At 37.7% G+C, this 23,196-nt stretch overlaps 1 protein-coding gene across 1 annotated transcript in view; it reads left to right on the plus strand.

Annotated features, from left to right (window-relative positions):
- Positions 1 to 4,143: 4,143 nt before the first annotated feature.
- The window catches only part of LOC590679 (cation-independent mannose-6-phosphate receptor), a 61,093-nt gene continuing 42,040 nt past the window's right edge, over positions 4,144 to 23,196 (plus strand). The window contains exons 1-14 of the mRNA XM_030994953.1: positions 4,144 to 4,330; positions 8,477 to 8,762; positions 9,867 to 10,101; positions 11,190 to 11,416; positions 13,716 to 13,875; positions 14,974 to 15,142; positions 15,672 to 15,778; positions 16,670 to 16,972; positions 17,438 to 17,593; positions 18,446 to 18,583; positions 19,432 to 19,600; positions 20,338 to 20,464; positions 21,407 to 21,579; positions 22,827 to 22,986. Coding sequence (XP_030850813.1) covers positions 4,197 to 4,330; positions 8,477 to 8,762; positions 9,867 to 10,101; positions 11,190 to 11,416; positions 13,716 to 13,875; positions 14,974 to 15,142; positions 15,672 to 15,778; positions 16,670 to 16,972; positions 17,438 to 17,593; positions 18,446 to 18,583; positions 19,432 to 19,600; positions 20,338 to 20,464; positions 21,407 to 21,579; positions 22,827 to 22,986 — 2,544 coding nt within the window. The 5' untranslated portion in view covers positions 4,144 to 4,196. The remainder of the gene's footprint in view (positions 4,331 to 8,476; positions 8,763 to 9,866; positions 10,102 to 11,189; positions 11,417 to 13,715; positions 13,876 to 14,973; positions 15,143 to 15,671; positions 15,779 to 16,669; positions 16,973 to 17,437; positions 17,594 to 18,445; positions 18,584 to 19,431; positions 19,601 to 20,337; positions 20,465 to 21,406; positions 21,580 to 22,826; positions 22,987 to 23,196) is intronic.

Raw genomic sequence — 23,196 nt, forward strand, 5'->3', positions numbered from 1 at the left:
TATCCGTCAACAACATTGGCCTGGCCTGTGAAGACTAGATTAACCATCAAAATCAAACTGAAAAACAGAGGAAGTAAAATGTATTAGCTTATGACATATTGTCAACCATGGAATTGGCTTAATTGGCAAAAACACGACAAATGGCTAATGTAGACTTCCTGTATTGACTTGTACTTTGTATAATATGCATAAGGTTAAAGGTAATACAAAGTTTTGGTATGGGGTCATGAATTTGGTTCAAATGAAGATATTGGAAGCATATGCGATCCTACAATATTCAGTAATCGTTGTCGGGGTCGAAATCGACTCTGAAGTTATGAAATTGTAAATAATAAACACTTTATGTTGAATAGCTCCCTCTCAAGGTCAAGATATTAATTAAGCTATAAACTAGGCGTTGTGGCGTGCGCCTGTAATCCAGCTAAAAAGTGGAAGTTACAAACTGATTCAGCCGAGGACGCAGGTTCGAAACTGAGTCACGTCTTTCGGATGGTGACGTTTAAAGGTCGGTCCCAGACGTAAATAATCATATCTGATTGATACACGTCTGTAAAAACCCAATACACACACACACACATATAAAACAATGTTCATTGACTAAAATCGACCGATTAGCTATTCTCGTTCGGAAATTATATACCACAACTACATACTCTGAGATTTTAATGGTCGCAGCTACCATTGTACGGCCGTAGGAACTATTGCATCCAAATATATTAAAATTGTAAAGAATCACTATCCACCATTTTTTCGAAATTTCCAAAAAACTTTGTAATACCTTTAAATTATGTTTACGATATCTTCTTCGTGTTGTTGTTGTTGCATGGTGGTGGTTTAGTGGCTATTGTCCATCGGTGATTAAAGGTATCCTTACACTGTACGGGAGTGGAAATTGGCTAGTTTAGGAGTTATTATGAGGGGTTCCAAATCACAGAGACATCCATTCCATAGTTGCGGTTGAAATAATCTTCCATCATATAATTATAGTGAATTCAAGCTTTGAATCTGAGAACCCCTCTTGTTAGGTTTGTAATTACCATTTTATCATTTATTTGCCTCTTTTTGTGTATAGTGTTTGTATTTGGTGTGGGATCGTGTAGTTTATGTAACTTCTTGCTGATCAAACCACTTCGTAATTCCTCTGGTGTATTTTCCATTCTATTGTCTTATCCGTATTTATAAGAAATATTTTATTGTCATGATTGAATACTTTGGCTTTGTATGATTGTATGAAAGTGGTGATAACATTCAATTAAAAACCTTTTACGAAGTGTTCCCTAGTATTACCAAATGTGGATTTCCACCGTTGGATTTTTGTAATGACTCTTCATGTATTCTGAATCCTTTTTGCCTCTTTATAATTATGTATTTCCCTGGCTATTTTGTTTTAGTCGATCTCAGTAAATCTCTGGAATATTCTACATAGGTCTCCAGAAGCGCCCATCCCGCTCCCTCTATATATCCCTCTCTCTCTCTCTCTCTCTCTTTCTCTCTCTCTCTCCCCTCTCTCTCTCATTCTTATTCTCTCTCTCTCTATTTCTTATTCCCTCCCCCTCTCTGTCTATCTTTCTTTCTTTCTCTCTCTCTCTCTTTCTTTACTCCTCTCTCTCTCTCTCTCTCTCTCTATTACTTTCCTCATATCTCACACCTTGTCTTCAACACGGTTTTCTCCCCCTCTCTCCGTCTCGTTTAATCTGTATTACATTATCTGCCGTAGACTCTCCATATATCTTCTCTGTCTATAGTCTCAAATTGTAAATTCGAAATTGACTACTGCAGTGAAGCGAACAGGCGAACAAACATACCGCTGTATAGTTCTAATCAAAATTAAATTTAATGTAAACTCATTAAACAATATTTGAAACCACAAAAAAAAGACACAGCACTTTTCTCCTAATATAGACATGCGATGGAATGTTACGCTCTGTTAAGTTCACCGGTTATATTCTACTTTTCGAAACCGCTATCGTGTCATGATTTTGGATAATTTTCCTATTGTTTTTTTTTTTTTTTTAATTAATGAAGAACCTAAGTTAATGCAAGATATGTCTACTTAAATGACTTTATCATTTACCCCCCCCCCCCCCCTTCCTCCTGGGCAGAAACAACCACACATCCACACACGCACTCACACACAGATAACAATCAAAGTATTCTCGAATGATCTTTTCCCGCAGTTTAAGGCAACGCCACTGGCTGGCTCTACAACTCTATACTGCTGATTGCCCGACCTTCGCTATTAAAGCCAACAGATTTCCCGAGTAAAATAATCGTTTATAATAAGTTGACGTTTGTCATTAGACCGCGGACTGTTGTCAAGTACGGGATTAATATACTAATTATGTTGTATTGGTATTAATACATGCGGTAAAATTACAAACGTTCTAGCTTTCATTGCCTTTTGTGTAAGTTTGTCCAGCTAATGGTGTACTGTGCATGAAAGCTATTTTTGAATCGTCATCATGATTATTTCACCAACGGGATTAACAGGAGGTAGAATGATAGAGACAAAAAAAAAACGAAAATTAGAAGGGAAAAAACACGTATCTTAACGAAACTTATAAGACTTGTGAAAATTAACGAAGAGATAAATATGCATATACAACAATAAAAAGGATAAATACAAGAGACATAGAGACAGAGAGAGAGAGAGAGAGAGAGAGGGAGTGTGTCGTTGGCTAGATCGATAAAAATGGAAACAACTAAAAGAAATTAGAAATGACGAGGTTGAGCTGGGAGAGAGAAAAAGAGGGAAGGGCGGCATCATGCCTGACTGTAATGTCACAGCTGGAAAGACGTAAATTTAGACATTATTTTTTTTTTAATAAGGAGATGTATTAATATTCTTTATTGTGCAAACAATTGTGATAGGAAATGAAATAAAATTGATCAATCAATCAACTCAGAGAATCACTGGTGAAAGAAAGATGATAATTTGTTTCAATCGCTCTTATGGGGGGGGGGGGGGGGGGTCCAATAAAAAAGAAAATTGGCATGTCAATATTAAGCACTTTTAAAAATATGAAAAAGGAGTAGGACAGAATCAAATCTATTCTTTGCATTGTGAGCGTTCACTTATCCACAATTAAGACCACTATGCCTCACTGATATCGCTTATATTTTTTTAATTTCTTGTTAACACTTTTTAATTCAATGTCGATGAATTTACCTCAAAAATGCAGATTTACTGATTTTACACTTTACAATAGGCTTACGGTTGCACCGTTTGAGAGAGGGGGAGGATTGAGGAGTCCTGAAGGGGACTGTCGGTAATCTTTCTTAGTCTTGGTAATGATGATTATTTTTTATAGTCCGTAAGATTGCCCGTAAAATCTTATTTTTAGTAACTTGTAAGAAAACAGTATTGCTGTCCTTCGTGTTCTTTGGATACTACGTTCACTTTGTTATTTTAACAATGACATGGAAATGTATATTTTCAGTGAAATAAAAAGGGGTTCAACATAATTATACATCAGTGTATTTTTGAGAGATATGAAAAAAGGAAAAAAAGAAAAAAGAAAAGATCTACCTGGGCATTGAACCCGTATACCTTCCAATGACGAGACGATCGCCTACCCGTAAAGGCTGCATGCCTCACTAAAATCTGAATTAATGTTTTAATTTTAAGAAGTATTTCAAGATGACGATTACTACACGCATTTGACTCATAGTTTGCTCTCAAAGTACGTGTTTGTGTCTAAGATATAATATAACAATAATAAATAATAAAAACGGAGATTATAGAGCGCTTACCACCGAAGTCTCTAAGCACTATAACATACACAATACAGTGATAAACAATTAAATATTAAACAAAACAAAATAGTGCAAAAACCTACAAATTACAATGCATATGAAATACACATCAATGTGAACAGAGTATAGTTAATTATCAAAAGAAATAGTTACGTGTTGTTATACCCATGGAAATAGAATTTATCCATTATCTTGATCAACTAGGCCCATTTATTCTATATATTCATACCCTTGCCCCCAACTGGGCCTATACTGGCTAAATATAAGAACAAAAGACAGTGAAAATTCAAGACAATTGTCTAAAAACAAATATTGAGCAATGACCGTGATCCCTTTAAATCACATGATATTGAATAGTCACATGATAATTATATTTGCTATTTTCATCGATCCTTAGCTAGCGCATGCGCTGTGGGTAAGCATTGACGAATTTTGTCAACATGGCGAAGAAACACTCACCTATAAATCTGTCGAAACTGCTACTAATACAGAGTTTTATCTTGCTAATATTCAATGGAAGGAATTCATCTGCGTGCACCGTTGGAAGCTTTGATTTAACCAATATCCAGACTTGGTATGTGACGAAAATATATGTCTTTGTTATGACTGTATAATCTCAACCTCAGAATTATAGTGTGGTCCCATACGTAGACAAATGATGTCGCATGTTCTTATTTCTATTAGAATAAGTGGTAAAATTGCATTTTTCTGTCGGTCGTCTTTATGTTCTTAGACATTTGAGGTTTTAATATCATCTTCTTCTTCTTCTTCTTCTTCTTCTTCTTCTTGGTTACCTCCAGGTTTGGAGAACTGCGGAGTGTATCCTTCGCAGATCGAGTAGATCTAGACCTAAATAGAGTAAAGGAGCCCGTTTTCGGCCACTTAAGACAAAATCCTATTTTTAGGACTCTTTACTTCCTATTTATTATCATTTCTTGTTCAAATCATGAAGCAAATATTATTATTATTTAAACAAAAAAAGAATCCCAGAAAAAAATCACGAATTGCCATGACAATATTCATTTCAATTTTCACTGTTTTGGAGCCCGTTATCGGCCGAGCGTTTCAGTTTACGGCCGCATGTACAAAGTCAATAGGAAGCGCTCGCGCGCGCCGTGCGTTTCCGCGCTGATGTACAGCACAAGCGGGCGGAGCAGGTATCCCACGCCGGAGCTCCCTGGTGCTCGCCTGGCCGAAGACAGGCACAGCGGTGATCGGAAGTTCGAATCTGAATTAGACAGAGATATCGTGTGTGCGTCGCGGTGTGCGGCTGCATTGATTTAATACATGCGATGACATACTTTTGAGCTTGCGACTAGCACAAAATCGGGCTTTAAATCTGAAAAATACTTGAAATAAAGCTCATTTTATGGTACCCATATTTCTTACAGACACGCGTAAGATACTCGATTTTTCAGATTTGGGTAGCGGGACCGGCGATGACATCGCTAAAATGTGATATTTTAGGATATATTTTCCATTGCAAATGTGGTTCTTCAGTGACACTGGCATGGTATGGTATGTGTGGGATATGTGTTATGCTATTATGCGATGTATTTTAGAGTGATTTTACCTTGCATCCAACCAATCGGCCGAAAACTGGAGCTGGCCGATTACGGGCTCCTTTACTCTAGATAATAGTAGGGTGTCTGAACGATTTTTCAATTTTCAATTTGGGATCGTTTTTCACCATTTTTGTTTGATATTTGAATAAAAAATGTTATCAGAATAATACATTTCAAATTTCAAGTCTCACCGATGTTTCTATCAAAAGTTACAGCCCCTCCAAAACGCTGGTATATTCATATCATATTGGTCAAAATCGACGAAAAAGACGTCCACGCAGAGTGATGTTGTTTTGCTAAATTTAGCCAAACAGCTGTATCGCGCGATATGCAAGCGTATGCATATCGTACGCATGCTGCTAAGCCAATCCGCGACTTGCAGCTTGAGCTACGCTGTCTCCGCGACATGTGCCATTGACTAGTATGGTTGGCGTTCGTCGCACAATAAACCCGGAAGTGAATGCACGTTATAGTCAATGGCAATATCGCGGAGATGTCTCCGCGATATTGCCATTGACTATAACGTGTATTCACTTCCGGGTTCTATGCCGCGAATGGCCACCCATACTTTCTTTCACTCTAATGTGTAATTGAATTTGGGGTTTCGTACGTACGCGGAGATGTTACGCGATGTAACCATGGTTTGGACTGAGCGGAGCGCACGCCCCCTAATTAGCTGATCCACCAAATAGCGAGAAGGGTATTTTTAAACTGTTAATCAGTTGTGATCCCTGGGGGCTAGCGAAAAAATAATCACATAGAATTGTTCCTTAGGACTGGGACTACTTATCGATCGGGGCGTCATATCTCAAAAGTGACAAACCTCAGAGTTAGCCAGGACACAATGTTTCAATTGCTGTTTTGACCAAGATATTTTTAGAATTTCGGGGGCTACGCCCCTTTGGAAATATTGGAATTTACCTGCTCTTTCATATGACACCTCATTTATTGAGTATCACCTTCAGGATCACAACAGATAAAAGTTTGAATCTCGAATTGAAAAAAAAAAATTGACTTTTTTTGCATGGTCGCGCAATGCACGTAGACTGCATAGGGATGCGTGTAATCTCTATGGGAAGAATTTTAGCACACAACATCGGGTGCGCGATCAGACACCCTAATAATAGTCTACTCTAGACAGATGATACAAAACTGGGTAGGCCCACACATAGGTGCATTAGACCTACTATCCTGGCTGTGTATTAAAAGCTGTGCTTTTGATTTTCAACATTTCAAACACCACTGTACAAAACTCAACTAATTTCACCCAAAATCGGTACTTTAGTGACAATTGATGACACCTAAATAGCAGTAAAATACTTTTTTTTAACTTTCCGATGTTAGAAAGAATAATTTAAAAATTCAAATCGTGAGTCTACTGTCAACTTTTCCGATCAGCCGCATCGGCGTGACTGTGTGCATTTGCGTGTTGTGAGTGTATCAACTATTCATGTATTCAAATACTTCCTATTAACACGTAGTGCAGTGCTAGAGGTCAATACGCATTAACATTGACTCTCTATGCTTTGCTGGAGTGGGTAGGCCTACATAATATCAGAGATCACAAGATGTGCAAATGACAACTTATGCAGGAACTGCTTTGTTCACAACAAAACGTTTCAAGTGCATATCTAAGATGATGATTTCACAACTTTCTTAGCTGTCTTGGAAGAGCCAGGTTTATTTCTTTGCAGCAGTCGTCTTCTTTGGTTTCAAGGCATCATCCGAGTCTGAGGTGGTCCAAGATTTCACAACTTTCTTAGCTGTCTTAGAAGAGCCAGGTTTATTTCTTTGCAGCAGTCTTCTTTTTTGGTTTCAAGGCATCATCTGAGTCTGAGGTGGTCCAAGATTTCACAACTTTCTTAGCTGTCTTGGAAGAGCCAGGTTTATTTCTTTGCAGCAGTCGTCTTCTTTGGTTTCAAGGCATCATCCGAGTCTGAGGTGGTCCAAGATTTTACAACTTTCTTAGCTGTCTTGGAAGAGCCAGGTTTATTTCTTTGCAGCAGTCGTCTTCTTTGGTTTCAAGGCATTATCCGAGTCTTTCTTTCATAACACACATTACAAATATGACATGAATATAACAAGTGAACAGAATATGGCGTTACAATAAAAAGATGAGGTGACCTTGGTTGAAAGCAAGGCTTGTGGATTTAAGGTCCCTCATGAGTAGTTTATGAGTATGTCCTAAAAGAAAAAACTTGTCAGATAAGAATAATGCGTACATTTATATGCTTACAAACTAAACTAACTAAACAACTGAGAAAATATTAAACATAAATAAGTACAATAAAATCTACTGACTACTAAATAATGGCTATAAACAACAGGAACAGGAATAAACTATGAGCAACAGGACTGAAACACAGACAAAAACTAAACAAGACAGACATATGAATAGATGTGAGAAACAGGAGTAGAATTATGCTGACCTTTATAGCAAATAATTTTCTTAAATATTGATCACAACTATAAATCTAGACGATATCAACTCAAATAAAGTAACTTCAGTTTGCGCTTAAATACATAAATACTGACCGATTGCGCTATTCTTGGTTCAAGGGAATTCCAAAACCTAGGTCCAGTGGACCCCAAAGTAGTAAGGGCAAATTGCGTTCTAACAAGAGGTAAGTGATATGCTTGCGCCTGTCGTGTGGAATAACTATGAACTTGGTTATTTTTCTTAAATATTCCCACGAATAGCTCTTCAAAAGAAAAAAATAAACAAGCATAGAAAATTAAAAATACTTAATATCAGACTCAGATTAGATCTAGATTAGATCTAGATTAGATCTAGAAAATCTAAATGTAAATGAATGAGGTACATGTAGGCCTACCAGCAAAATGTAAATTAAAAATTACTGGAAATATATTCAGTTGCAGTACTGGCCAACGTCAGATGTATTGTCGTACTGTGCCTATAATAGCCTATGAATTTTCTGCCTCATTACAAAATGAATGAACTCAAAACATATGCAATCAACTGATCTAACGATAAATACAAATAATATAATTATTTGTGTATTTTAATCATATTTAAAAAAAAAGAAAATCATAGAATTAATTGCTTGAGCATGTGTTGTAGAACTGCAAACTTTGCATTGTTTCTTTCTCTATGAATGTACTCTCTTTTCTGTATTAAAAAAACAATCTTTTAGGGGCACATGGACAGCTCAAACCACAGTGGACGGCACAGCAAGTACATTCTATCTGAACCTGTGTGAGAATGTTGCCTCAAGCCCTGGCTCTCCGGGCTGCGACACGACTGTCTCGTCTTGCTTGAAGCAGGGAGATGCTTTTACAAATGTCGGAAACCACAATGACACCCTGCAGCTTACAATTAACGAAAACACAGGAGGATTTCGTCTGGACTACAGGGGAAGCGTTTGCAACGTGACGGAAAAGTACCAGACAACCATAGATTTCAAATGTGGCACCACATTGGTAGGTTTCAATTCTTTCTTTCTTGATTTGATTTTGTTTGGCAATCAGTCACAGTTGACTATTTTTGCCACACACTATTTTATGAATTATTTATATATATGTACAATTGCATGTCATAAATGACTATTTTTAGGATTCTTTTTCTTTTCAATTTAATTCAAATTAGGTTTTATTCAAGACTTGTCAAAAAGTCCAAAGACTAAAAATGCAAGTTTACATCAAACATACAATCATATGAAAAAGCATTCAAAAACATAGCAAAAGGGGAAGAAATATGTTTCAAAATAAATAAATGTTCACATCAAAACATCAAAGCAGTACAACAACAAACAAAACAAAATACCCCAAAAATACAAAATATAAAATATTGCTAGCATGTCAGCTGAGTGTACTGATAATAAAGGTACTCAAAAAATGAAAAAATTAAGGCCTTCTGTTTTGTTACTGAGAGAATAATTGGTTTGTCTTATTTTGCTAGAGACCATGTGTGGTATTGAAGTTGCCGTTAGACCCAGGGCACTCAATCCATTAGAACTTACAAACATAAGATCATAAAATTACTAAAATTTTCAAGTCATCTGGATAAAGATTTTAAGCAAAATGTTGCGCTGGACAGGTAGACTTTGACAGGTGGTTGTTGTGTACAGGTTCTTAACTACTTGAAATCTCACAGGGGGTTTTAAGTGGTTGTTATAGACAGGTGGTTGTTAACACAGGTTTGACTGTACTTCTCTTTTTCCCTAAAAACTTGATCAGAACAGTGTAATTTTTGCAATAAATTCCCTCATAAACTGGCCCTTTCGGAACTTATTCATGATATCGTAAAGTTTTAATGATCTTCAATTATCTTGCTCTAATTCTTTTTACTATTTATTTAATCATCATTCTGGTTTTGTACCACTGTTTTTATATAAAATAAGTCTCCTCTGGTGAAGGCTCTCAGAAGGCTGGTGAAATGACACAGAGTTTTTTTTAAAGTTTAGCAGGCTTTTCATGTACGAGTAACAGGCACAGACATGAGTGTAACTCTTCGATTTTACAGCCATAGAACGCTGAATTTAAGTCATCATAATTAACAATGAAAGATGTTGTATCGTTCTGCAGGGCTCACCAAATTTCTTGGAGAAGTCTGGCTGCACCTATTTCTTTGAATGGTACAGCACAGTGGCATGCAGCAGCGTTAATGGTCCAGCGCTCAACGAGGTCCCGTGCTCCATCTATGATTCGAAAGGAAAGGAGCGTGACCTTTCACCCCTGATCAAACTGAAGGGGGGCTACCTGGTGGAGTCTCCTGATGCTGATGATCTTTACATCAATGTATGCAGGGACATCACTGCAGGTAAGCCAGAAGTTGCAAATACTGATATTATGCTGGATTTATGTACATGTAGCACTTATTACCGCCATACTGCATTACCACCAAATCCCTGCTAGCGCCATTTCGGGTCAGCAGTAGCAGCATGGTCCTATAGCTTGCTGCATCCCTAGCTGCGCTGTTTGTTCTAGCATAGAGTCGTCTGTCAGCGACGTGGGAGTTAGTTCATCAGCTTAGTATGGCTTTAATACTTTTACCATGTGCCTAAATTCTTGAATGTAATTGTACTCGCCCCATTCATCAGATTCAGACTTTACCACATACAATGTGCGTACATTCTAAAGTCCTGTGGAGGCATTTCATTGAGGCACGAAATAGCATATTAACATGATGCTGAACAAACCACAATGATATTCACATTCCATCGGGTACCCAATTTACACCTGGGTGGAGAGAGGCATTTTAGTTGAGATGCCTGGCTTAACCACAGAATTTCCATGCTGGAGATCAAACATTGACCTACAGTACACATCTTTAGTCAAGTTGTAGAGAGAACAACACCAGTGCAACGTTTAAAGCCACACTGTCCTACTGGTAGCTACTTGCTCCCTCTATATAGAAAACAATGCCTAATCGGTGACCATGGGTCCCCCATGATCCTCTTTTTCTTATGTTAATTGAGAGCTGAGTTGAAAACTCTCCTATAAACTAGTACAGATAAGCTTTAAGGGCAATGTGGAAAAATGGTTCTTTATCCTACACTATAGGATTTCAGTCTTGACTTTATGAGTTTAAATCCTGGCCCATTACGTAGACAACATGGCTGTTACTTTCAACAAATCTCATTTAAATATATGCACTATGTGAGTTTTTTTCCCTTACATATTCTTACTGTCTGAAAGACTTTGGATCCGTCTTCTAAAAATTTGTGATTTATCTTAATCTATCACAATTCATTTGCAAACTTACACTTACAGTTGCCTGTCTCTTGTACAGCACTTACCTTTGTTATCAAATTGAAGTTTATGATCGATTTGAATCACAATTCTTGACAAGACAAGAATCAGATCTACTTGACATAAAATCACAAATGCTTTTCTACTTTGTATCAGATACCAGTGGTCCAACCGCCGGGTGTCCAGCTGGATCTGCAGGCTGTCTGGTCAAGAAGGGTCTGTCAGTGGGAATGGGTACACCCCACCTTAAACTGGAGAGCCTCTCCGATGATGAGCTCAAGCTTCACTATGGGGGAGCGGGGGTCCTGGACTCGTGCAACGGTTTTGTTCCCTCCGTGACTGTGGTGTTTATGTGTCCTCGGGAGCAGGGCAGGTTTGCTGCGGTGAGTCAATATTTTACAGAATAATGTTAAACCTTCATATAAAGACCATGGCCCGAATTCACAAAGGAGGTTTGTCAACGAACCTATGTTTATGTGCGTCATATGACGCGTTTCAATGCGTTTTAGACCAAGGTGCAGACAAACCTTGATCTGAAACGCATCATATGATGCTCATAAACCTTGGTTTGTTTACAAACCTCCTTTGTGAATTCGGCCTCATGTGTAAGAAAGATGGTCAGTAGTCTTTATAGACATGTATTTTCAATTTGCAGGTTTCTATTCTGTTGCTCCAGAGAGCGGGGGAAATTTGCCACGATGAGGGAATATTTCACGGAATAAAGTTAAACTGTTACAAGACCATATTAGGGAAAACAAGCATAGCCGTCTTTAAAGACAGGTGTTTTTGGTTCTACTCTTATGTCTAAGGGAGCAGGAAAAGATTTGGCATGGCCAATGAACATATATTACAGGATAATAGCGAGCCGTTATATAAGGACCACGTGAAGGAAAATGAGAATAGTGGTCTAGACTGGTGGTTTCAATATTCAGGTTCTATCTGTGTTATCCAAAGAGGAAGGGAGATTTGTTACAATAACAGGATGATGTCAAACTTTTACATAAAAACTGCTGAAGGGAAGCTAGGAAGACTAGCATTCTATGTTGAAGGGATGACACTATATAGCAGTCTTTCATGTGTCACAGAGAGCAAGATATTTACATTGTGTTTAAGGTGTATAGAGAATAGTGTTTAACCTATATACAGATAATTGGCAAGCAGTCTTTATATTGTTTATGTTTTTTGCAAGTCTAGTCATTTTTGCTTTGCCTTGAGTCAAAGTGAAGAACATATGAATCAGTTTTATGTAGAGCTTCATGGGTATTTCTACAGGTTTGTGTCGGTTTCAGATGTGATCATTTATCTTAATTTACTTTCACATCTGTGTGTAAATGCAGAAGATAGTTTCACAAGGAAGCAAAAATAGACAGAGTCTAGATTACACAGTATTCTATCTATCTAATATCATTTCCAACAAAGTAATTTTATATGGATAGCTCCTTAAAGGTGAAGTTGAGTTCTGGTCATGTGATTGATTGAGAAAGAAGCGTTGTGGAATCGATCAGAAAAGGTTGATCATCTACAGTACATGTAGCATATATATGTAAATGTTGATGTGTACTGCAAGGTTTTGGAATCATCAAAATGATAAGAAATTTGGCCCAGTCTTGGTATAGTTACAAGCACCATACACAGAAAGATGTATATGGGACTACACAAACATGCAGCATAAAAATCTGTCCTCATGTTTATGCTGTTACAAGCCATATTTAGAATATGAAGGCATTTGAAGAGCCATTCTTTTTAGGGAACATGTTTAATCTGATGTTCTTCCACACTTGCATAATAACAATGATAACACTCCCAATTTTTTGTTCACCTCTTCCCAGAACTCAACTTTCTCTTTAAGTGTCTCTAAAGAAATTAATTGCTTCCTTGCAGGATATAAACTATAATGAATACTTGCTACCTTAAAGGCAAAGACCAGTATTGGAAACGCCCCAAGTTCAAAAAATGAAATGGAAGCTCTTATTACCAATCATTTGAAAGAAGATGTTTTGACTAATACATGATGATAACAATTTTGCAGGGAAACCCCCTACTTATTGATATATTTGGTAAATTATTTTATCTATTGGCCTGTGAGAGATAAACGCACGTGTCGTGCACGTGTGCATACATCTTTCTGTGTACAGTGCTTGTAACTTTACGAAGACTGGGCCAAATTTCTTATCATTTTGATGATTCCACAACCTTGCAGTACATACCAATACTTATATGCTAGATAATCAACCTTTTCTGATCGATTCCACAACGTTTCTTTCACAATGCAATCGCATGACCATAACTGATCTTTATCTTTAATCTCATACCTTGAATGGATGATACTGTGCTTTAGAATATCAGCCATTATGACATGCCTATACACTGTACATCTAACAGTCTATGGCAAATCACTGTAAGACTTTCCAGTTTGTATTTTTCTCCTGTAAATTTGGCAGATATATCTTTGCTCTAATGAATCTCATAGTAACAAATTATAAATGTATAACAAAATAATAAATGTAGCCCAATTTTTTTGTCGAACACAAACTGAAGTGCTAATACAATTGATCAGTTCAAAGTGCCTAGCAAACTGATAAAATGTGTTTTTCAAAAGTTTCTTCTCTCATTTGTATACATTTAGTAGTACATTGTAGATCTTAGCATTCAAACTCGCTTTCTTTCCATTCTCCTGCACAGACCCGTGGCCCAATTCAGCTGTCCAGCACAAATTGCCAGTACCAGATACAGTGGCAGACAGAGTATGCTTGTGAGGTAGATATGCTTAGTACAGACACGTGTGCCTTCAACTCGCCAACGCATGGCATCGACTTTGACCTTTCACCTCTCACCAAACCAGGTCGGTGGAGAAAACATTATCTTTTTAATTGGAGTCGATTTAATTTTATTTCATATGAGTTATTTTTTAAACCAAAATTATCTTACACACCTATATATATATATATATATATATATATATATATATATATGGCACAGTTCTTACTGAGCTTTGTCTTCAGTTGGTAATACGATGTATGCAAGTTCTTTCCTTTCAAATGTAGTGCATATTCCCAATAGAAGAAATTTGTACTCGATACTTTAAATAGCCAACTCCTTGCAAAATTTCTCATGATGTGATGGTCCAGTACTTCCTGTCTATTAAAGGGACTTCGTAACATTGTCCAGATGAGAGATAGTGGTGCTAAGGTAGTGACTTCAATGCTAGATGTACAATTAAAGATAATCTGAAAATTTGAGTGACAACGGATCATTATTCATGGTACAAATTGGGAAAAACTGATCTGATCGATTCCTTAATTCTCCCAACTATATTATTCTAATTCTATTCTGCTACTTGTCAAAGCCTGTTCAGCATCAAGACAAGGACAATTTAATTACATTTTAGGTGAATGTAAATCGTCACAAAGCAATAAAATGGCTCTACATTCCATTCCAGACAGTTAAGTGTTGACAGATTTTTATAGCCTGTTTTATGTATTTTTCTCATGGAAAAACGTTTGAGAAAATTCAAAAATGGTTGGGAGAATTTACTGTTAATCACTGTTAGAGGGTGCCTCACGTCGGCACCTTAAAAGAAAACCATAGATATCTTTTGTGGTTTGAGAATTTGTTCAGGATTTTTTGCATGTCAGAGGGTTAGTATAGTAGAAGGAATATAGTAAGTAACATTTTATACAAAAATTAAGCATTTGTTTTCATCAACCTTCGACAATGTTACCGAGTCACTTTAACATGGCTTTCTTAGGTCTTCAACTTCCAGTCCAGTGTCCTCTCTGAGCACATCAATGTAGGTTTGTACTGGTCTTCCCCTGCCTCTCCATACACGTGAAGGTGTCAATAACGGAAGTTTGGAGACAAGTTCATTTGTAGATACAAAGTTTCAATGAGTGTAATATTGACATTCTCTCTCTCTCTCTCTCTCAATTTCTTGGTACAGATGGGGAATTCTACCTAATAGAAAGTGATCCAGACTACTACTTCTACATCAATATATGCGCTGATATGACTGCCTTTGCTAATTGTGAGGGTATGGCAGTTTGCCAGGTAGCCAGGCTTAATACTGTAGTGGGTACTTCAGCAGGGCGCAACAGTAATCATGAATTAAGGTATGCTATGAGATATAGGGGGATGGATGGATGGGTGGATGGGTGGGTGGGTGGGTGGATGGATGGATGGATGGGTGGGTGGATGGATGGATGGATGAATGGATGGATGGATGGATGAATGGATGGATGGATGGATGGATGGATGGATGGATGGATGGAAGGAATATATATGGATGAATAGATGGAAGAATGATTAGATTGAAGGATAGATAGATGGATGAATACATGGACAGAAGGATGACAGACTAACTGACAGGCAGAATAATGGATGGTTGGATGGATGGGTTGGTGGATGAATAGATGGAGAAATGGATGGAAGGATGGATGGATGGATGAGTGAATGGATGGATCGATTGATAACAAGATGGAAGGCCGAATGAATGGATTGATTGGTGAGTGGATGGGCAGATCGATGGTATAACATCTTGCATTCCATTTCCTAATGAAAAGTTGATGGGTGTATACCGGTAAGTAATAGAGAAGTTACCAGCAAAACAATTTACTTTCATGTACCTTATCTTTCACTCAGGTATTCCGATGGAGAACTGTCCCTTATCTACAAAGGTGGGGATGTGTGTAATCATAACAAGTTTCAGAGGACCTCTGTGATCTCTTTTCAATGCAATAAAACCAAAGGTTAGTACAGTGCCCTTAATGCAGCCGTGTTCAATACTGCCAGTAAAGATATCTCTTTTCTGTTTCCTATATTGTTTTTTTTATTCATTTCATTAAAGTCCCTCTAAAAGTGTTGGGAGCCTGCCAAAATTTGATGGCTAAATTTCACTTAAATTGTATCATAATAAGTCATTTAAGACACATTTCTGCAAGGATTTTCAAAACAAATGTGTTTGAAGTCAAATATTGATGAAAGAACACCAAATTTAGGTTTTCTGCATGCAGCAGAAAACACAAATTACCGGTATGTATTCTTTTATCAATATTTGTCTTCAAACACATTTTTTTTTTTTTGGGGGGGGGGGGAATCTTTGCAGAAGTATTTCTTAAATGACATCCTTTTTCACATTATGATACAACTTAAGTGAAATTTTGCCATCAAATTGTTGGTGAATTTGGGGCTCCCAACACTTTAGAGGGGCTTTAACTCATAGCCTGCCATGAGGCTGCATGCACGCTACCTATTGAGTGCCATGTGCGTGCAAGGGCGCTTTCGTAATAGTAGTTATTGTTCATGTTCGTTGGGCTGTGCTGTGTGTTTTGCACTCGCCTTTCATAGAACCATCGCGTTAATCAGATTATCTCCAAAACAACCTGGCACAGTGGGGATTAGCCCTGTGGCACGATAAGAGTTAAGAGATAATTTGGATTTTAGCAACTATTGTTAACCTTTTCATGCACTGTAAAGCCATTATCGACCTGTCTTTGAAAACCCATCTTTCCCACTCATTGGGTAGTTCAGAATCTTCAAACACAAATGCAAGCAGTAAATTGATTACCTTATGATTATTTTTCTAATTAACTATAGAACGCCATTTACTTGCAATTATTCAATTCTTTTTTATGTTTCAGATCTTGGTCAGCCAGAGTTTGTAACCGAGACAGAGTGTACCTACTTCTTCCAATGGCAGACCAAGTACGCCTGCATGGCAGACGCTCCCTCGCCCACATCCTGCAGGCTGGCCAACGGCAAACAGCGCTATGACCTTTCATCCCTGGCTAGGAAAACCGGTTCTAACTGGCTTGTACTGGATGGGAGGCACTCTCACTCAGAGACAACCGAGAGCGAGTACTTCATCAATGTCTGCTCTGAAGTCGTACAAGGGGATGCGGCCTCAGAGGGATGTCCTCAAGGATCTTCGGCCTGCGTTGTAGGTGAGGCCTTTGCTCTGTTCATTCTGCTTCATCTGCTCAGCTAGCTGCTGGGTTTGACTAACAGGCGTTGGTGTGTTAATGACCCACTGAAATTCAGAATCTCTGAAATTCAGAATAACCTGCATATTTTAATAACCCTTTCATCAAGAGATCAAGCAGAACCCCTTGTGTTAGTAATGTCATCTTTACTTTTTCAATATTTTTTTACATTATCCTTAGATTAGACTCGCAATATGAACATACAAGTCAGTTTAAAGATCTTGAGGCACTTAGAGCCCTGTGCTAATTTCCTTTTACAATGCTCTTATTTTCTTGTGAAGTCTTCTGTACCTCTTGGAGGCCCGAGTGCTGGGGCTGCATTGGAACAGAGGATTTTTTTGCTCAACCAGCGGAAAGAGAAGGAGTTTTGTTTTCATTTAAGGGAAATATTCAAGAATTATACCATTGTTTGTTTGTTTTTCTTAGATACTGTTGGCACCACAAAGACAGGGAAAAGCCTTGGTAAATATTTGACATCTCCAGTCTTGCAGAATAATCTTATCACCATGAGTTACACCGAGGGAGATGTATGCAAAGGCACCACCAAAAAACGAACTGATATCACCTTTCTATGTAGTCCAGGTGAGTATCAAAAGTGTAGTCAATCCCTTTCAAACTGCAGTGAAGATATACATGATACAGTGTCTTTCTTTGGTGTCGATTTATGTAGGCTTGTTCATATAAACCGCTGCGAAAAAGCCACCCAATTTTTTGTACGCGTAAATAAATTGCAAGTGGGCGCGCGAAGAACTTAGCTTCATCACTGAGCCCTGTGTTACAAGATACAGAATTGTGAAGCTTATTACACGTCGCGTCATAAAATAAATGCTGTGGTTTTGTTGTGTCATATCTGAACAATCTTTTTCTAATGATATGTAAAGTCCCTTCTTTTCTTGTTTATTTTGTTGTTGTCGTTTGCCAGATATCGTTTAGGAAAAAACTTCAATCAGTGACAACAAGATCATAGAAGGATTTTTAAATGTTAAATGCGAAGCCAATTTAAAGATCTTAATTCTCTCTGGGGATTAGAAAAAGTTTTGAAAAACAACAAAAATGGCCTGAAATTGGGCACAAAAATGTTCTGTTTACTCATCTAAATATTATATATACCGTATTTGCCGGCGATAATGCCGCTGTGTTTTTGGAAGAAAAAATATAAAAAAGTCGGGGTGCGGCCTTTTACGCTACAACACAAAATGCAGCGGTCAAAACAGCACGTCCATTTGAACATGTGGGACTATGAACGAAAGGATGACTATACAATGGTACAGGACAATTTTAGAATAACTCATATACTGCAAGTCCTCTAATCAATTGCAAAATTGCACTCTCCCATCTCTTATGTACCTAGTTGCGACTGATATTAATCACAAGTGTTTATAAGACGCGGCCTTGATCAAAATTATTTTTGACTGCTTACTCAATTTCTGTCAGGTGACTTGGAGAGCGCTCCCATCCTTGTGCGGAAATCAGACGATGGCTGTCAGTATGATATGGAGTGGCATACAGCGGCAGCTTGTCCTCTGGCCAGTAAATGGGGAACAGACTGTAGGGTGTTTGATGATGATGCAGGTTGGTCTCACAGTTTATACCTCTTCATACCTTTTCTCACATCCTCCATTCAATGTTACTTCTTGAATCCAGGGCCCCGTCTCCAATACAAACAGTTACAATTGATCCAAATCAATTGCAAGTCCTCCAATTAATCGCAAATGTGTAGTATCCTTTCTCGTATGTACATACATGTAGTTGCGATTGATGTCAATCGCAAATAAGCTACGATTGATATCAACTCTTTGTAAGAGGGGGCCCCAGGAATGTTATGTTGTTTTCTTCTTCTAGAAACCAGTAGTCTGTTCCAATTTTTTGCCCAGTTCTCCAGTCTGTCATCTCTACCTCTGTCCCCCATTATTTATTTCTCTTTGTTCTCTGTTTTCTACATGAATTCACCTTTTCTCTCTGATTCTCTCTGTTTGTCTCTGTCCTGCTACCCCTCCCCACATCTCTCTTTTCATGAATGCACTTCCCTACATTCAATTTACTTCTTTCTGTACTTGCCATGGTTATTCTTGCTTTGTTTTGATAGATCTTTAAAGAGAAAAATGTTGTATTACTATTAGCCCCACCCCCTCCTTGACTATTTTCAATACTATTTTGCTTCTGCCCCTTATTAGTAGTAACTTGATCTCTTTTGTAACTTTCTATATTTCACTTCGGAAAGATTTCCTTTTGCGACAGCCACCTAAAATCTAACCCTTACCCAAACCCTAACCCTATCCATAACCCTATTTTATCATGTTTTATGTATCATATTATTATTAGATATATCATTCTTAGCTGTACCCATATTCATATTTTTTTTTATAATTTGGATGGCTGTCGTAAAAGGAAATCTTCCAATCACTTCATTTTTCTTTCAGGCGTGTCATTTGATCTGAGTCCTCTGAAGAAAGCAGACGGACATTACAAAGTTTCTGTTGGAGAATATGATTACTACATCAACGTCTGCAGTGATATCAAACTGAGTCCATGTAACGATGCGAGCCATACCCTGCCACATCCCGCAGCCTGCCAGGCCAGAAAAGATGCGTAAGTTTGTCTGGTGTAGTGGTTTTTCCTTGTGACTCTTAACTACAGTCAAAGCTGTCTGTAATCACCACCCAAGGGAAATACATAAAGTGGTCTTTGTAGACAGGTTCCTTTGGTACATGTTTCAATGAGAAACCATTTTCAAGGGAAACAACAAAATGTGGTCTTTGTAAACAGGGGGTCTCTAAAGCAGGTTTGACTGTATATGATTTTGAGTGCGTGTCTCAGCCCTATATTTACTATCCAGCAAATCCATATCCTAATGAACAGGCTAGGAAGGATCAACAGGGAAAGAAAACCATATTGTGCTTGATACTAGTCTGATCTTAAGAAAAAAAAAAAAAGAAGAAGATTCCTGGAGCATGCATTGAGTAGTCTATATCCCACCTGTTATTGATCCTATAACAAAATCTTCATTTTATGCTTAGAAGAGAAATTGGACAAGGCATTTTATTTCATATTTTGTTTTTCTTAACCCTGATGTAGTCAGAAATAATTTGTATTCTTTGAGCTCTAGATATAGTTTAATGCATTGGATAATATACTTTCATAGATATTTGGTGAACAAAAGTTGATTTACTGTTCATTGTTGGTTGTGACCTGTTGCCGTTTAAGAAGAAAAGTCTCAACACATTGTCCAACCACTGAATTCTTGAGTGGGGGTGGGGGGGGGGGGGGGGGGTGGGAGCATTTAAAAAAAGCATTTATTGTAACACAAATTTTAATTTTTGTTTCAGGAGTGGTGTATCGTACGTCCTTGGGCAGACCAACACATCCCTAGGTTACTTTGACGGTATCATCAAGCTGACCTACCTCAACGGCAAACCATACAACTCAAATGGTGGAACTGTCACAGCAAGAATGGTATGGAAGTTTATACAGTGAAACCTATCTATAAAGACCACCAAAAGGAGACAAGAGAAGTGGCTTTTATAGGCAGGTGGTCTTTATATACAGGTGCCTATAGTACATGTATCAATGAGAAACCAATTTCAGGGGGGGGGGAAATGTGGTCTTTGTAGACAGGTGGTCTTACTCTTTGTAGACAGGGGTCACTAAAGCAGGTTTGACTGTACATTTATATTACCAGTTTAAAGATGTGTGAGTGATGAAACTGTTGGTATAATTGCATACTTGCACATGTACGATTGGAAGTATGTTGTATAGGATATTTCTACATCCTGTTTAAATGCTCTACAGTATAATCTTAATTTTATAAATTCTTACATTCCATCTAGATCTTTTCGCTGTAGAAACTATGGATTTCTTGTTTTTCCTGAGCTTAATACTATTTGGGAAAGAGAACATTTGCTCATGCAGTGCCTTCGCTGTTGAATGCTCTCCCTTAAGAAATTCAAAATAACGTATCAGTTGAAGTGTTAAAAAAAGAATTTTAAAACATATCTGTTTAATTCTGCATTTATTAGTAATTGTTCTCTTTCATTTTCATATGTTCTATCTTACTCCTAATTCTTTTGATTACAATGCAGATGCTTTAGTGTTTTAATTCATTTTTGTTTACCGGTACAAGTGTGCCTTTAGTATTTGATTTCAAGTGGATTTGGTGCCTTACAAATCTCATATATATTATCATTATTATACCAATTCGAAATAATATCTTCATAAGAGTAGATTGTGTTATGAAGCATAAGATACTTTTGTTATATCATAAAGATTTCAGGAAAAGGGATATGTTTGAATTCTATCCAGCGAATTCAGAACTTAATGAAAAAGGTAATCGCAGATGTTATCTGTATGCTTAACAGGCCATTTTTTCTATGAAGTTTTAATTTGTTACACCTCCAGACTGAGATCGCCTTTTTGTGTGACCCGGAAGCGGGCGTCGGCACCCCGCAATTCTTCCAGGAGAACAACGCCACCTATTTCTTCCGATGGAACACCAAGTACGCTTGCCCACAGCCCCCCATCGAGTGTGTAGTGACTGACGAAGCTAACAGTGAACAGTATGACCTCTCAAGGTGGGTATGACCATAGAAAGAGAAGCCTTTGCTAATAGACCAGGGGGTGTTTCACAAAGATCTTAAGTTGAACTTATCTCTAAGTTGGACTTAGAAATTATGGAAAGCCGTTAGCTTCTTTGAAAATATTTTGTAAAAGTTATTTTGAAAGGCATAAAATGTTGATTCAAATCATTCATATTTTCTATCATCAAGGAGATTTAATATTCTGGATGTGGAATTTATAAAAAGTCTAAAATACTTGAATTTCTGCTTTTGAATATATTTCATTTTAAGGCTCCAATGGCTGTCCATAATTTCAAAGTCCAAATTAGTGTTAAGTTCTACTTAAGATCTTTGTGAAACACCCCCCTGTTCGTAGATACAATCTGCCCATTCGCAGATAAAGGTCACTTGTACAAAATTATAAAACCCACTGAGACTAATACTGGATACATGCTCGCGAAAGTTCCGTAATCATTATCCATGCATGCACCTGTGATGCATTCTGTTGAACACAGGTGGAAGTAATCCTTTTAAGAGGGCAAATAAAGAATCACCTCCATGACTTTAGCTGTGATTATTCCGAAAGGCACAAAGTGGGTTTTATCTATGTTTAAAAAATCTGTAGATATTTGGGGTCATCCGAGCCATGTGCTAACTACGAACTGGTCTATTTTGTAGGAAAACTACTTCTGCATACCGCAAAATACTTTTGCCGGTTGAACACCACATACGCTTTGAGTGTGTGGCGGCTGAAGAAGCTGATAGGGAACAATCTTACCTTTCCAGGGTAACATGACTTCAGAAACAGAAGCTTTTGCAAATTGTTGAACGGCTTTTCCGCAGCAAAAAACCCCAAAGCGTTTGTGAATTGCAAAATCCTTCTGCTTATGGAACACCAAATATGCTTTCCAAATGGCAGCCCATGCATTGACGAAGCAGACAGAGAAATACAACCATTTTAAGTCAGTCCGACTGCCACTACCGGGATGCTTATGACATGAAACTTTCGTGAATAAAGTTGTGTTTCTGCAAGAAACTTTGCTAATTGTAAACAATTGTGTTGTGGTTCAATTATTTAATTATTTTGGTGAATTTGGGAAGTTTCCACCCTGTGAAAATTTCTGGTTTCTTAATACACCCATTTTGATAATTTATGAAAAAATGATTGTTTCTGCATATTTTTTATTCAGAAATGAATTGAAATTTGTACTGAAAACCAAAAGAAATACTGTATGAAATTTTCAAATTTTGCCATTTTACAGTCTTTCAAAAGCTTTAGAGGAGGAGAACTGGTCTTTCGTGGATGAGAGGGACGTGGCAAATCGTAAGAAGTACTACATCAATGTCTGCCGGCCCATCAATCCTCATGCTGACTGTGGAGCCTTTGCTGGGGTCTGCCAAACAGGATTTACAACAAGCGATGTGAGTATGAAGACAAGGACCAATGTTTCTCTTAAAGCAGGACTGCACTATTTGTAGCTACTTGTGCCTTCTATATAGCAAACAATGCCTAAGCGGTGACCATTGGTCTCCCATAACCACCTGTCAGTGACCTCTCTGGGAGGTCTAATCCCTCCTGGCCAAACTAGTGTTGACAGACTTTAATCTGTGTGAAGCTTTGAACATTACATA

Source organism: Strongylocentrotus purpuratus, unplaced genomic scaffold (assembly GCF_000002235.5).
Source record: "Strongylocentrotus purpuratus isolate Spur 01 unplaced genomic scaffold, Spur_5.0 spur5_scaffold_21, whole genome shotgun sequence".
Classification (NCBI taxonomy): domain Eukaryota; kingdom Metazoa; phylum Echinodermata; class Echinoidea; order Camarodonta; family Strongylocentrotidae; genus Strongylocentrotus; species Strongylocentrotus purpuratus.